The sequence below is a fragment of the Pongo pygmaeus genome, chromosome 15 (genome assembly GCF_028885625.2).
Source record: "Pongo pygmaeus isolate AG05252 chromosome 15, NHGRI_mPonPyg2-v2.0_pri, whole genome shotgun sequence".
Lineage (NCBI taxonomy): Eukaryota > Metazoa > Chordata > Mammalia > Primates > Hominidae > Pongo > Pongo pygmaeus.
Window position 1 is genome coordinate 62,536,510 of NC_072388.2, and position 16,415 is coordinate 62,552,924.

Genomic DNA, 16,415 nt, shown 5'->3' on the forward strand with positions numbered 1-16,415 from the left:
AACAATGACTAACCCCAAAATTACAGCACACCCTGCCTCCCAACAAAATAAAATAGTGTTTGGGACTTCTGGAAATTTATCTGTGAAGGAGCAGGTGATGGAAGCAAGAAATTTGAGATAGAAACCAACATTTCTGTAACTAAGAAATAAGAGAACGAAATAATATGAAAAAAAAATTCTAAAAATGTTAAGCTGTTAAGGACAAGAAAAAAAACTGATATGACCCATTAGAAACTAGAATTCCATGAATTCTTCCACCTTTTTTTCTGATCCTTTATTTCCATAATACATAATTCATTCATAGATGCCTCATGAGACACCATGTTGGATGCTAAAGGTAGAGTTAAAACACACAGTTGCTGTTCTCAAGGAACTTGGAGTCTAGTATACTTGACAGATAAGGAAAAAAGCAATTGCAATTTAGGATAAGTGGGAAGGGTCACCTCACAAGTCTTGAGAAAGAGAAGATGGGGAAGGTAATAAGGCCTTGAGGGGTTAAGAATATCAATAGTAAGTCTTGAAGAATGAATGGGATAGTTAAGGTAAAGAAAGTGAAAAGGGCATTCCAAGTAAATGTTACAGCATTTGTAAAGTTATGGAGGTAAGAAACCCTTTGCATTGGAGGAAACCTAATAATTCAGTATGGCATCATATTTGTGTTTTGGAAAGTCTACTAAACAGACTGAATACTGGTGGAGCAGTGTCAAACTGGAAGTTGGCTACTAATTAAGACACTATCACAGTAATCTGGTCAAGATATGTTGCAGGCCAGAGCTAAGGGGGTGTCAATAGGGACAGCGAGGAGGGAAAGTGAATGGGTGTGGCTGCAAATAGTACAGGGTCCCTGTGCTGCTGCTTTGGGAACCGAATTGCATTCTCAAAACACAATGTCCACTGTGAGTCCTAACATACTGATGGGAAAGAGAAGAAAAGTAGAATTTAATATGTAAACACAAATGGCACCTGGAAAGTTCTAGTCACTAGTTCTTCAACAATATTTAGGAGCTCTCCTTGGTTTCTGTAGTCACATTGCTGGTTTAGACTCAGTGATAAGAGAGACACAGAAAAGACTGCAAAGGAAAATAAAAGTGAGACTGGAAGGAGGAAGAAATGTTATCTTGATTATAATACTTGGCTATTGTGATTGCTGGAAACTGTTTCTATGAAATATGTGACTACTACATTAATAATTCATAAGTCATCATGTTGATATTTTTGCAAAACAAAGTTAGACAACTTACAATATTTTCTCATTTAGGCTTCAGGTAAGTTTGCAAATGATTAAAAATTATAAGATTTCCTGTCAATGTCATAAAAAATAAAGTATTAAGAAGACAACATTTTCCTTACCAGAATGGAGTGCATTCCCATGTAAATTCTACTTAGGCAAACTAGAGAACACCAGCAGGGAATAAGAATCAGTCCATATATAAGAGGATACTAAAGGGGAAAAAAAGTAAAATTAGTTAAACAAATTTAAGTTAGATATAAACAAACAAAAGACAAATCAAATCACTATTCTATAAAGTCCACTAAAACAAGAAATTTGTGTTTTTACTCCCCATATACTCCCAGCACCTAACCCTGAGTATGGCACACGGCAGACATTCAAGAAATACTTTTCCACAAATGAACAAATGAATGAAATCTCATGTGTCTACATTCTTTATTGTGGGAACTGGCTCATTTCTGCTTCTATGATGAAGATTCAACCACTGGCATGGTATAGGAGGAGAAGGACAGGTAAGAGACATACTTTTAATATGTCCACCAAAATGAAAGGGCCTCTGGAATAGTACCTGAATTTGGTCCATGTAAATGTTTTCATTTTAAATACAAATAATTATAATTTTCATGGAATACTAGGAGCAGAAATCACAAAAGGGAAAAGCATAAACAGAAAGTGTAGACAATTCTTGGTATCAATGGCACTAGTGGAAGAGTTGGCTGTGAATGTCCTGAGACTGGAGGGAAAGAGGAAAGGATGGATGGGCATGGTGGTAAGTTTGTAAAGGGAAGAAGGGAGGGCACATTTGGGGCTGTTTATGCCTGATGACTTCAAATTTCTCAATGAAATTGAAGCCAAGGTGGTTAGGGAAGTTGGGTTGAAATAAAGGAGCAAGGGACTTAAGTAAGCTCGTAAGAAGAGTAGAAAATATTTAGTACGAAATTGTTGTTTTTTGGTGGTTTGTTTTGTTCTGTTTTTTTAGAGAGACAGGGTCTCACTATGTTGCTCAGGCTGGAGTACTGAGGCTATTCCCAGGTGTGATAATAGCTTACTAACACCTTGAACTCCTGGGCCCAAGTGATCCTCCTGCCTTAGTCTCCTGAGTAGCTGGAACTACAGGCAGAGTTGTTTTGTTGTTGTTGTTGTTGTTTTTTTTTTTACATATCTACTACATTTAACATGGTCCCTCACTTTCTCCTTGAAACTCTAAATACCCTTGATAGTCACAGCTTCATACTCTCCCGGTTCCCCTTTCACCATTTATTTTTTGCTGCATTTCCCACACAAGAGCATACCTTCCTCTTTTTGTTCTTTAAACATTAGTATAAAGAAGGATTCTGTCCTTAGTAGTTACTGAGTCTTACCTTTTCCTTTTTTTTTTTGAGACAGGGCCTTACTCTGTCACCAAGGCTGATGTGCAGCAGCACAATCATGGCTCACTGCAGCCTCAACCTCCCAGGCTCAAGAGATCCTTCTGCCTCAGCCTCCCAAGCAGCTAGGACTATAGATGGGTATCTCAAACTCCTGAGTTCAAGCGATCCACACACCTTGGCCTCGCAAAGTGCTGAGATTACAGGTGCAGTGAGCCAATGCACCTGGCCCCCTTTCTTATTTTTTAACTGCTACTAGGCATGCTGTAGACCTACCCATTTCCCCGGGTTTAAGAACCATATATCCAGCTCTGCACATATCTCCACCTTGAGGTCCCTATGGCGGTAAACCCACTATACCTCAAACCAAACTCATCATCCTATCACCCACACTTGTTCCTCCTCTGATATTCCCTATTTCATTTGGAAACACCAAAAACCATGTAATCCAAATGAGAAACATGAATTATCCTTAATTCTTTCCTTAGCCATGTAGTCAACAAATAATCAAGTTTTACTAATTTTACATTCTAAATATTCCTTGGGAGAATAATTATATTCTTTTCTGGGAGTATAAGTTCCTATTCTTGCTAGAAGAGGCACTAAATAGTAAACACAAAAGCATGCAAATGATATGTAAATATGTATGTTATATAAAATATATAAATCATATAATAAAACCTGATAGGTAGCATGAAGAAAATAAAAAGAGAACATGTGTTGAAGAAATAGTAATGCTCATTAATATTCCTTGTGCTCCTCCTACATTTTGGATTCACTTACATTAGGGTCATGCAACTAATTTTGGCCAGTGAGCTGGGGAAAAAAGTGACTTATGCCACTTTCAATCTTCCTTTGAACCCTCTCTTTCCTATAGATGTGATCCTGGGAAACTACATGTTGAGATGCATCACAACACAGGCAAGCTTCCATCAGCCTAGGTCCCTGAAGGTCAAAGTGGACAAAGCTGTTTGCTAATGCATAATGGATTTGTAACACAAGATTTTTTTTTTTTTTTTTTTTTTTTTGAGATAGGGACTCGCTCTGTTGCCCAGGCTGGAGTGCAGTGGCATGATCTCGGCTCACTGCAACCTCCACCTCTCAGACTCAAGCAACCCTCCTACCTCAGCCTCCAGAGTAGCTGGGACTAGAGGTGTGTCACCACATCCAGCTGATTTTTTAAAAAATATTTTGCAGAGACAGGGTCTCGCCATGTTGCCCATGGCTGGTCTTAAATTCCCGGGTTCAAGCAATTAGCCTGCCTTGGCCTCCCACAGTACTGAGATGAGAGGCCTGAGCCACCACTCCTGGCCAAGATACAAGATTTTGTTGTGTTAAGTCATTGCAATTTGGGGATTAAGTCATTGCCACAGTATAAAAAAGTCTATCTTAATTAAAACAGAAATAAAAATAGGGTCATGAGTTTCAGAGTGTAAATGGGGCAGGTTACAGTATTACACAGAAGATAGTCAACGTAGGCTTTATTGAGAAGTTGAGATTTGAGGCAAGATGGAATGGAGGTGAGGTGAGTATACTTGCCAAGCAGATTATCTGTGGGAATAGCATATACTAGGCGGGGAAATCAGTGAGCAAAGTTTCTGATCACCAAGTATGACTGGCAAGGAGGCTAGCTGTGGCCATAGTAGAGAGAGCAAGTAGAAGAGGTTAGGGAGGTAATGGGGGGCCAGATCAAGTAGAGCCTGGGAGGCCACCATAAGAAATCTGGCTTCTATCGTGAATCAAATGGGGAGCCACTGCAGGGTTTTGAGTAAAGCTGCTATGTAGAGATTAAATTTTAAGAGAGTAAGGCGAAAACAGGGAGACCAGTTAGGAGGCTGTTGGTATAATCTAGATGAGAGATAACAGTGGTGTCTGCCTCTACAGCAGGGACTTGACCTTTAAAGTCTTTAAAAACCTTTAAAGTCTAATTTTTAAAAAGCTGTTGACAGCAAAAAAAAAAAAAAAGAACTAAAGAAGTGAAAAAAAAAGCCAACTTTAAAAAAATCTTTCTGCGCTTCCTTCTCTTTTTTAACTTGGACTCTATAAGGAAGTAAAAATGTACAAAATTACTGATAAGCGTTCTTTATACACAACAGACTGAAGAAAAAATTACCTATAGAGTCTCAGAAGCTAGGGCTGAAGGTAGGGAGGGGAAGGGTAGAGATTTTAAATAGTAGCAATGAAACCAAGTATGACTTAACCCACATTTATTCAATTTTACTATGTCCAAGGTGTTTAAAAAGGAGAGTTGGAATGTTATCAAGCCAGATGCAGAGACTAAAGAAGCTGAGGCTTTCCTTTTCTCTGCTCCATGGCACCTTCAGATTTCACTGGGATGAGGTAACTAAAGAAAACAAAATAAGTCATTTTTATTGACTGACTTTTTTGGGTCTTTAGTCTCTACCTTTATGATATGTTCTCTAGATTTTTTTATGGAAAAAAAACATTTTGGGGCCAAGCACGGTGGCTCATGCCTGTAATCCCAGCAGCACTTTGGAAGGTCGAGGCAGGCAGATCACTCGAGATCAGGAGTTCGAGACCAGCCTAGCCAACAGGATGAAACCTTGTCTCTACTAAAAATACAAAAATTAGCCAGGTGTAGTGGCACGCACCTGTAGTCCAAGCTACTTGGGAGGCTGAGGCATGAGAATCGCTTGAACCTGGGAGGCAGAGGTTGCAGTGAGCCGAGATCGCGCCACTGCACTCCAGCCTGGGTGACGAAGCGAGACTCTGTCTAAAAAAAAATAAAAAATAAAAAAAATTTTTGGGAACACTTGATCCAGTTCTGACTACATGATGACTTTCATATTTACTCTCCGTTGAATAACAGAATTCTGAACTTCTAAGTGTCAAAGTAAAAAAGAATTTCATCAGTAAGCAGACAAAAAAGACTACAGATCTTAATGACTAAAGGAAATAACAAATTGGATAAAGTGATATTTCTTTTTTTTTTTACTGTGCCTAATTTATAAATTAAACTTTATCATAGATACATATGTACAGGAAAAAAACAGTATATATAGGGTTGAGTACTATCCACAGTTTCAGGCACACACTGGGAGTCGTGGAACATATCCTCTTATCCTCTGCTGATGAGGGGGGCTACTACATCCCTATTCACAGATGCAGTGATCCTAAAGATAGAAAATCTCAAATAATCCATGAAGAAAACATATTAGAATTAATAAATGAATTCAGATAAGTTGCAGGGTATAAGATCAACACTCACAAATCAGCTGTGTTTCTATATACCAGCAATAAAAAAAATCCTAAAATGAAAGTAAGAAAAATAATTCCACTTTCAATAGCATCCTAAAGAATAAAATACCTACACCTAGGAATAAATTTAACTAAGGAAGTGAAAGGTTTGTCCAATGAAAACTATAAAACATTACTGAAAGAAATTAAAGACCTAATTAAGGCCAGGGGCAATGGCTCATGCCTATAATCCCAGCACTTTGGGAGGCTGAGGCGGGCGGATCACAAGGTCAAGAGATCGAGACCATCCTGGCCAACATGGTGAAACCCTGTCTATACTAAAAATAGAAAAATTAGCTGGGCGTGGTGGCACACGCCTGGAGTCCCAGCTACTTGGCAGGCTGAAGCAAGAGAATTGCTTGAACCCGGGAGGCAGAGGTTGCAGTGAGCTGAGATTGCACCCCTGCACTCCAGCCTGGCGACAGAGTGAGAGAGATTCCATCTCAAAAAAAAAAAAAAAAAAAAAAGACCTAATTAATGAAAAGACATCCCATGTTTATGCATTAGAAGACTTAACACATTAAAACTTAATATGTTAAGATGGCACTATTATCTAAAGTGATCTATAGTCACAATGTTATCCCCATTGAAGTTTTTCTTTTTTTTTTTTTGGCGGTGGGTGGGGAGTGGAGTCTCACTTTATCACCTAGGCTGGAGTGCAATCTGGCAGTGGTTCAATCATAGTTCACCATAGCCTCCAACTCCTGGACTCATGTGATCCTCCCAATGCAGCCTCCCATGTAGCTGGGACTACAGGTGTGCACCACCATACCCTGCTAATTTTTTAATGTTTTATAGAGATGGGGGTCTCACTATGTTGCCCAGGCTGGTCTCAAACTCCTGGGCTCAAGTGATCCTCCCATTTTAGCCTCCCAAAGCACTGGAATTACAGGCCTAAGCCACCATGCCCAGCCCTTCTGTCAAAGTTCTAATTGCATTTTTGCAGATACTGAAAAGCTGATCCTCAAATTTATATGGAATTGCAAAAGGTCCTGAAGAGCCAAAACAATACTAAAAAAGAAGAACAATGTGGAAGACTCATATTTTCCGATTTCAAAATTTACTACGGTATTCAAAACAGTGTGATACTGACATAAGGTCAGACACATAGACCAGTGAAATAGAATCATGGGCCCCAAACTAAACCCATATGTATGGTTAACTGATTTTCAATAAGAATGCCAAGACCATTAAATAGGTAAAGAATAGTCTCTTTAACAAATAGTGCTAGGATGTCTGAATATCTACACGCAAAATGATGAAGTTGGACTCCTATCTCATACCATATATACACTCAAAATGGGTCAACAACTTAAATATAAGAGCTAAAAACTTTTAGAAGAAAACATAGGGGCTGGGTGTGGTGACTCACACCTGTAATTCCAGCACTTCGGGAGGCCGAGGCAGAAGGATCGCTTGAGCCCAGGTGTTCAAGACCAGCCTGGACAACACAGTAAGACCCTGTCTCAATAAAGAAAGAAAATCTTAAAAAAATTTTTTTAAAGAAAACACAGGGATAAATCTTTATGACTCTGGATTAGGCAACAAATTCTTAACTCTGACACCAAAAGCATGTGTAACAAAAGAAAAACATAGGTAAACTGGAATTTCATCAAAATTTACAACTTGGCAGGGTGTGGCGGTTCAGGCCTGTAATCTCAGCACTTTGGGAAGCCTAGGCGGGAATACCACTTGAGGTCAGGAATTTGAGACCAGCCTGGCCAACATGGTGAAACCCTGTCTCTACGAAAAATACAAAAAATTAGCCAGGCGTGGTGATTTTGTGCCTGTAGTCCCAGCTACTTGGGAGGCTGAGGTGGGAGACTCGCTTGAACCCGGGAGGCAGGGGTTGCAGTGAGCCAAGATCATGCCATTGCAATCCAGCGTGGGTAACAGGGCGAGACTCTGTCTTTAAAAAAAAAACAACAAACATAACAAAACACTCATGTACATCAAAGGAAATTATCAAGAAAGTGAAAAGACAGTTTACTAAATGGGAGAAAATATTTGCAAATGATATATTTAATAAGGATCTAGTATGCAGAATTTGTAAAGAACTCTTACAACTCAAAAACAAAAAGACAATACAACTGAAAAATGGGCAAAGGACTTGAATAGACATTTCTCCAAAGAAGATATACAAATGGCCAACAAGCACATGAAAATATGCTCGCCTGGCATAGCGGCTCACACTTGTAATCCCAGCACTTTGGGGGCCGAGGTGGGCAGATTGCTTGAGCCCAGGAGTTTGAGATGAGCCTGGGCAACATGGAGAAACCCCATCTCTAACAGAAATACAAAAATTAGCCAGGCGTGGTGGCATGCACTTGTGGTCCCAGGTACTTGGGAGGCTGAGGTAGGTGGATCACTTGAGCCTGGGAGGTAAAGGTTGCCATGAGCTGAGATCATGCCATTGCATTCTAGCCTGGGTGACAAAGTGAAACCCTGTCTCAAAAAATGGGAAATGAAAATGAAAAATGAAAATCAAAATCACAGTGAGGTACAACTTCATACTCCACTAGGATAGCTATAATAATTAACAGAAAGAAGAAAGACAGGAAAGTAACAAGTATTGGTGAGTATGTGGGGAAATTGGAAGCTTTGTACATTGCTGTTGGGATGTAAAATGATGCAGCTGCTATGAAAAGCAGTTTAGCAGTTCCTCAAAAAGTTAAACACAGAATTACCATATGACCTACACATTTCCACTTTTAACTATATCCCCTCAAGAAATGAAAACCAGTACTCAAACAAATACATTTATACATATGGTCATACCAGTACTATTCACAATAACCAAAAGGCGAGCATAGCCCAAGTGTTCATCAACAGATGAATGGGTAAATTATTTGTGGTATATACAAACAATGGAATAGTAGTCAACACAAAAGGGATGAAGTACTGATGCATGCTACAACATGGATGAACTTTAAAAACATTATGTTAAGTGAATGAAGCCAGACACCAAAGGTCACATATTATACAATTTCATTTATATGAAATATCCAGAATAGGTAAACCTATAGAGCCACAACATGGATGATTGCCAGAAGTCACGGGGAGAGAGAAACGGGGAGCAAATGCTTAATGGGTAGAGGGTTCCCTTTTGGGGTGATGAAAGTGTTTTGGAACTAGATAGAAACAACGGTTGTACGACATTGTGAATGTACTAGAGCTGAATTATTCACTTCAAAATTATTAATTTTATGTAAGTTTTACCTCAAGTTAAAAAAACAAACAAAACCAAAAATAAACATATCCAGAATGTGACCACTTCTACCTCTACCATTATTACCTGCTGTAAGCCACCAGCAATTCTCTCCTGCCTGTATTACTATAATATGTGTCTGGCACATAGTGGGCAGTCAATTAATACTTGTTGAATGAAGTAAACATAAGCCTTCAGCCACCAGTCTTACCATATTATATTCATGAAAACATGTGTCAAAGGCCATAGTATCATTCAGTTCCTGGCCTCAAATATGGGCTGTGTTAACCCTTAGTTCTAAAAGCATCTGTGAAATCCACCATAACAAATTGCAGTCCGAAAATCCTTTTGAGTAAACTTAAGAAACAGAATCCCAGCACTTTGGGAGGCTGAGATAGGTGGATCACTTGAGGTCAGGAGTTTGAGACCAGCCTGGCCAATGTGGCGAAACCTTGTCTCTACTAAAAATACAAAAATTAGCTGGGCCTGGTGGCATGCGCCTGTAGTCCCAGCTATTCAGGAGGCTGAGGTGGAAGAATCACTTGAACCTGGGAGGCAGAGGTTGCAATGAGTGAGATCATGCCACTGCACTCCAGCCTGGGCGACACAGTGAGACTCTGTCTCAAAAAAAAAAAAAAAAAAAAAAAAAAATTACCCATATGTAATCATTTAATGCACACATTAAATGACAAAAATATAATTTAAAACATTCTCAATCTGTGGTTTTGACCTATTCGCATCTAATGTCAGTGTTATTACTGTTTCTCTTTTGAACTCAAGTTACAAAGAATCAATTTAGCAACTGAACTCACCATATACACATTATAATTAAAAATATATTTTATATCAAAAACCACAGTAAGGGAAGTGCTATTTGCTACCATACTAGTTGATATAATCTTACGTTAAAAAAACAGGATCTGTGTTCCAGTTCCTATTAAGGAAAGAATCTGTGAAGAAAGAGTAGGGCTACATGTTATAGCTTGTAACACATCAGAGCTGCAGGCAGGCCCCAGCATTCCAGATGATGAGGAAGAAATTCCTGATTGCCTCTCCAGAAACCAATAAATATAGACTTCCAGGCAGTTTCCAAGTCATTAGTACTTCTTCATTATCTACTGATTTTTTTTTTTTTTTTTTTTTGAGATGGAGTTTCTCTCTTGTTGCCCAGGCTGGAGTGCAATGGCGCGATCTCGGCTCACCGCAACCTCTGCCTCCCGGGTTCAGGCAGTTCTCCTGCTGGTCAGGCTGGTCTTGAACTGCCAACCTCAGGTGATCCACCTACCTCAGCCTCCCAAAGTGCTGGGATTACAGGCATGAGCCACTGCACCAAGCCCTTATTAAGTATTTTTTTATGTCTTAGATAATCCAGCCTCATCTGCTTTGAGGCTCCAGAAAACTTCTCCAGTGTCTTGTGTGGATTCTGTGCAGATTTTTTTTTTTAATCCCTATTCAAACCTCCAGGGTTGAGAACAAATCTAGTCTGTGGTGACAATAGTTGTATAGCTGCCTCGGCACTCAGGAAAAAGTGAGTGTGGTAGGCTCATTAAGTACAATAACTTTCAAAATACAAAACGCATTACAATAGCAAACTCAAATTCTGTCTTTTCCACATTAGTAAATTTAGCAATTCTGTAAGAGCTTAGTTTCTATTTTATAAAAAGTCAGAACTAGGGGGACTATCTCTTCCCCCATTTCTCAGTCACAGCAATCTAACTGACCTTTCTTTTGTTTCTGATACATATTTGTGGTATCATCCTCCACTCTCCCCACTTCTTTTCTATTCCTACCTAACCCAATCTTTCTTTTTTTCTTGGTACTCACTGGCTACAGCAGCAATCCTTTTTTTTTTTTTTTTTTTTGAGACGGAGTTTCAGTCTTGTCTCCCAGGCTGGAGTGCAATGCCCCATCTTGGCTTACTGCAACCTCCGCCTCCTGGGTTCAAATGATTCTCCTGCCTCAGCCTCCCAAGTAGCTGGGATTACAGGTGCCCACCACCACGCCTGGCTATTTTTTTTTTTTTTTTTGTATTTTTAGTAGAGATGGGGTTTTGCCATATTGGCCAGGCTTGTCTCGAACTCCTGACCTCAGATGATCTGCTAGCCTCAGCCTCTCAAAGTGCTGGGATTACAGGCCTGAGCCACTGTGCCAAGCCAGCAATCCTTTATTTCTGACCGTTAATTTGGCTAGACTTTTTTAAGCCAAAATTCAATTCTAGGCAGACATCAGGAGAAATGAATATGGATTTATTATTTACTGAGAGGTTAATAATTTTTATTTGACATACAATTTACTACATACCAGGTGCTATTCTAAGAGCTTTACAAATATTAACCCATGTAATCATCAGAACCATATGGGGTAGCTATTCTAATTCACCTCATTTTATAGATGAAACTGAGGCACAGCGGGGTCAAATTTTTGCCCAAAGTCAACCAGCTATCAGGTTATGGATCTGTGATTCAAGTACAGGAAGTCTGATTCCTGAGTCTGAGCTCTTAACTACTACACTATGCTGCCCTTCATATATAAAGTTGTTCAAAGTGTGTTTAATTTCTTTTATCCTTAGGATCAAGTAGAATATCACTCAAATATTTTTTAAGTTTTTCTTAGAATGAAGGCTAAATAAAAATTTCATTTAATTAGAGGTAGAAGAGATCTTAAAGATATTAATTCTGGCTGGGCGTGGTGGGTCACACCTATAATCCCAGTACTTTGGGAGGCCAAGGTGGGTGGATCACCTGAGGTCAGGAGTTCGTGACCAGCTTGGCCAACATAGTGAAACTCCGTCTCTACTAAAAACACAAAATTAGCCGGGTGTGGTGGTGGATGCCTGTAATTCCAGCTACTCGGGAGGCTGAGGCAGGAGAATTGCTTGAACCCAGATGGCAGAGGTTGCAGTGAGCTGAAACTATGCCATTGCACTCCAGTCTGGGCAACAAGAGCGAGACTCCATCTCAAAAAAAAAAAAAAAAAAAAAAAAAAAAGCTATTAATTCTATCCCTCTCTCTTTACAGTTAAAGAACAGACCTATGGATGCTAAGTAACATTTAGTATTATATTCTAGTGACCTATTCTAATTCCTTTTCCAATTTATCATTGCTTCTTACTTTATACTTTTATCATTACACAAATGGGTAACAATTTTAAATTTGGCGGGGGTTTCCTGGCTTCTGTTTTCGTTTTCATAGAGAATGTTGAGCTGTATCTGTGGCATTTATGTATTTCCTCTAATAACATTCTAATGTATTTCCTCTAAACATCTAATAAGAATGTTTTTACTGAAATTAAATCTTTAGATCTTATAGAGTAGAAAGTAAAAATTACAAGTCCTTCACATTATTTTCAAATACATAAAAATGTACCAAACCCAAAACAGATCATATGACATCTAGATGTTTTTAATTTCATACCACTATCTAATCTTTTCACTGCACATCCTTGATCACAAGAAAATTTATCTAAACGTTTCCCTCAATTATTCTACCAAACGGCTTTTTTCTTTCTGATATATTTTTCTCACTATTATACATAATAAGAATTATTTTGTATATTTTGGCATGTTCCATTTACATTCATTGAAGGTAGTAAATTAAGTCAATAAAATCACTTGCAATTAAAACAATTACAAAAACTGTCTTTAATACAATTTAAATTTTTCAGAGTAACTTAAATATGGGAGGCAGGCACAGGAAAATTTCTGTTCAATTCTAGGAATGAATAGTATACATGTAAACAGATGACAATAATGGCACATTAAAGATAGACATGCCTTGTTCTCATACATTACTAGTATAATGAAAACTGATACAATCTTTCTGGAAAGCATTTTGTCAATACACAGAAGAGCTCTAAATGTTCATATATATTGACCCAGCAATCCTAGAATTCTATACTAAGGATATAGAAATGTAGGTAAGGATTCATATTTTTAAATGTTTGTCATAAAATTATTGATAACATATAATAATTATAAATCAAATTTATTGGTTATAATGAAGTAGTTAAAAATATGAGTTTATACAGCTATATAGACCTGACTATCACCATTTACTTCATGCATTATATTGGAACTCCAAACATGTAAATAACAGAAACCAATTTAGATTATTTTAAGAAGAAGAAAAGGAGATGTATTAAAAGGATAGACAGCGTCTCGCAGAACCCTAAGGTAGAATGAGGCTAAGCTTGGAGAAGAAACCACAACTATAAACAGAACAGTCACAGGACCATCTTTTCTTTCTATATTTCTGCTTCATTTTTCTTTTTCTACAGACCAGCTTCTCTGCCTTTCAGTCCACATGACAGACAAAGGCTTCTGAATTTACTTCCTTGTTGAGAAAACCAGCCCAGACTCTGTACCTGTTCTCAAATCTTAAGGGATGAGATCACACAAAGAAAATATAGTTTCCCTATAGGTAAGGGAGCTTTTAGAGAGTTATAAACTAGGCAGACACCCCAAAAGCTACTTCTTCAGTTGTAGGACCATGGGCTAGGGCTAGCCACATAATTTCTTTACCTCTCAGTTTCCTCATCTATAAATGGGGATACTAAGACCTATAATAATCATAACCCTACAGTATAAAAACTATTTCATAGGAATATTTTTAAAATTTCATTCATTAAGATCGTTTTCTTTCTTTTTTTTTTTTTTTTTTTCAGACAGAGTTTCACTCTTGTTGCCCAGGCTGGAGTGCAATGGTGCGATCTTGGCTCACTGCAACCTCTGCCTCCCGGGTTCAAGCAATTCTCCTGCCTCAGCCTCCCAAGTAGCTGGGATTACAAGCGTCCACCACCACGCCCAGCTAATTTTTTGTATTTTTAGTAGAGACAGGGTTTCGCCATGTTGGCCAGGTTGGTCTTGAACTCCTGACCTCAGGTGATCCACCCACCTCAGTCTCCCAAAGTGCTGGGATTACAGGCGTGAGCCACTGCACCTGGCCATTAAGATTGTTTTCTAGGGATTTATATTGGTGGGAAAATTCTTTACACAATGTATTACTCAGGGTTCTCCAGAGAAACAGAACCAATAGGATATGTATATCTACATATACAAAGAAAAGTTTATTTTAAGGATTGGTCATGCAGTTGTAGAGGCTGGCAAGTCCAAAATCTGCAGGGCAGGCCAAAAGGCTGAAGACCCAGGGAAGAGTTAATGTGTAGCTCAAGTCTGAAACCATTCTGTTGGCAGAATTCACTCTTCTTTGGGGGAGGTCAGTCTTTCTTCTCTTAAGGCCTTCATTTAATTGGATAAGACCTACTCACACTATGGAGGATAATCTGCTTTACTCAAAGTCCGCTGATTTAAATGTTAAACTCGTCTAAAAACTACTTTCAGAAAAACATCTAGATGTTTTGATCATTTTTGATCAAAAAGCTGAGTACTTTGGCTGGCCATGGTGGTCAAGGCCTGTAATCCCAGGAAGGCCAAGGCGGGCAGATCACTTGAGGTCAGGAGTTCCAGACCAGCCTGGCCAACACGGCAAAACCACATCTCTACTAAAAATATAAAACTTAGCTAGGCGTGGTGTTAGGCACCTGTAATCCCAGCTACTGGGGAGGCTGAGGCAGGAGAATCGCTTGAACCTGGAAGGCAGAGGTTGCAGCGAGCCAAGATCGCACCACTGCACTCCAGCCTGGGCAACAGAGCAAGAGTCCATCTCAAAAAAAAAAAAAAAAAAAAAAAAAAATCTGAGTACCTTTACTCAAATAAACTGATATATAAAATTAATATCACATATAATATTAACTAAAAAGAATAAACTCCACATATAATATGGTCCCAACTATTTTCAAACTGTAAGGAAATAAAAAATTAACATTAGCTTTTTCTTTTTTTAAAATTTATTTTCTAAGTCTTCTATAAATTTCAGTACTTATCTTGCTTGTTCTCTTAGCAGAATAACAATGTTAACAACTTTTCTTTTCTAGAAACACCCTCTCTCTTACTTTCACTTCTGGCTTCCCTCTGTACTACATTCATTTTATGATACTGTCCAATCTACACGCCTCTCTTCTGAAAACTTCCCCCACTTGGACCCAGCAGTGTGGCCCTGGAGACATGCTCATCCCCTGTGATCCTGCTCCCTTGAACACAGCTACTTGGATCAGGAATGGACACTTGGCCCTAGGGAAGCAAAACCATTGGCTGTGCTGAGCCAATCAGATTCTTTTTTCTAAAAGTAGCTGCAAATAAAGTCAGAAAGAGAGTCTCTACTGTGTGCTTGAACTTCTAAAAATAAAACTATGAGTGAGGCAGACATGTGCGTATGAAAACAGAGAGAGACAAGAAAGCAGCAGAAATAAAAGACCATGCAACCCTAAGAAACAAAGATTGAGAGTGGGCCTTTAGTTCTGATAGGGGTCCAGAGCCTGGCTCCAATCCCTCAGAAGGTCCAACGGCTCTTTCTTACCCTTGGCTTCCATGAGATGCCCCTTCGAGCCTTCAAATAAATTTCCTCTTTTTGCTTAAGCCAGTCCAATTAAGCTTTTTACTAGAACCCCCACCACACACACACACTATCCCTAAGATATATTCTTACCTCTCAAACTGCTATTTTTCATATTCTGTTACAGGTTTTCTTCTGTTTTCTTTGAGACAAGGTCTCACTCTGATACCCAGGCTGGAGTGCTGTGGTGCCTTCAAAGCTCACTGCAGCCTTGACCTCCTGGGCTCAAGGGATCCTCCCGTCTCAGCCTCTTTAGCAGCTAGGACTACAGGCATGAGCCGCAACACCTGGCTAATTTTTTTTTTTTGTAGCACCCGGGTCTCACTATGTTGCCCAGGCTGGTCTCGAACTCCTGGGCTCCAGCAATCCTCCCGCCTCAGCCTCCCAAAGTGCTAGGATTACAAGCATGAGCCACCACATCCAGACTTTCAAGTTCTTTTTACTCTATCCATTCTTCGAATATTGATACCTTTAAAGATTCTTCTCCTAGACCCTCTGCTATTTGTTTTGAGAAAAGATCTCACTCCATCCCCCAGGCTGAAGTACAGTAGCACAATCGTGGCTCACTGTAGTTTCAACTTCCCAGGCTCGGGTGTTTCTCCCACCTCAGGCTTCCAAGTAGTTGGGACTACAGGCACACAGCACCATGCCTAGTTAATTTTTTTTGTATTTTTCATAGAGAATGGGGTTTCGGCTGGGCGCGGTGGCTCATGCCTGTAATCCCAGAACTTTGGGAGGCTGAGGTGGGTGGATCACTTGAGGTCAGGAGTTCGAGACTAGCCTGGTCAATATGGTGAAACCCCATCTCTACTAAAAATACAAAAAATTAGTCAGGTGTGGTGGCAGGCGCCTGTTAATTCTAGCCACTCAGGAGGCTGAGGCAGAACAATCGCTTGAACCCG

General features: G+C 39.3%; 1 protein-coding gene across 1 annotated transcript in view; it reads right to left on the reverse strand.

Moving 5' to 3' along the window:
• The window catches only part of SGPP1 (sphingosine-1-phosphate phosphatase 1), a 44,389-nt gene that overhangs the window by 12,636 nt on the left and 15,338 nt on the right, over positions 1–16,415 (reverse strand). The window contains exon 2 of the mRNA XM_054449815.2: positions 1,351–1,440. Coding sequence (XP_054305790.1) covers positions 1,351–1,440 — 90 coding nt within the window. The remainder of the gene's footprint in view (positions 1–1,350; positions 1,441–16,415) is intronic.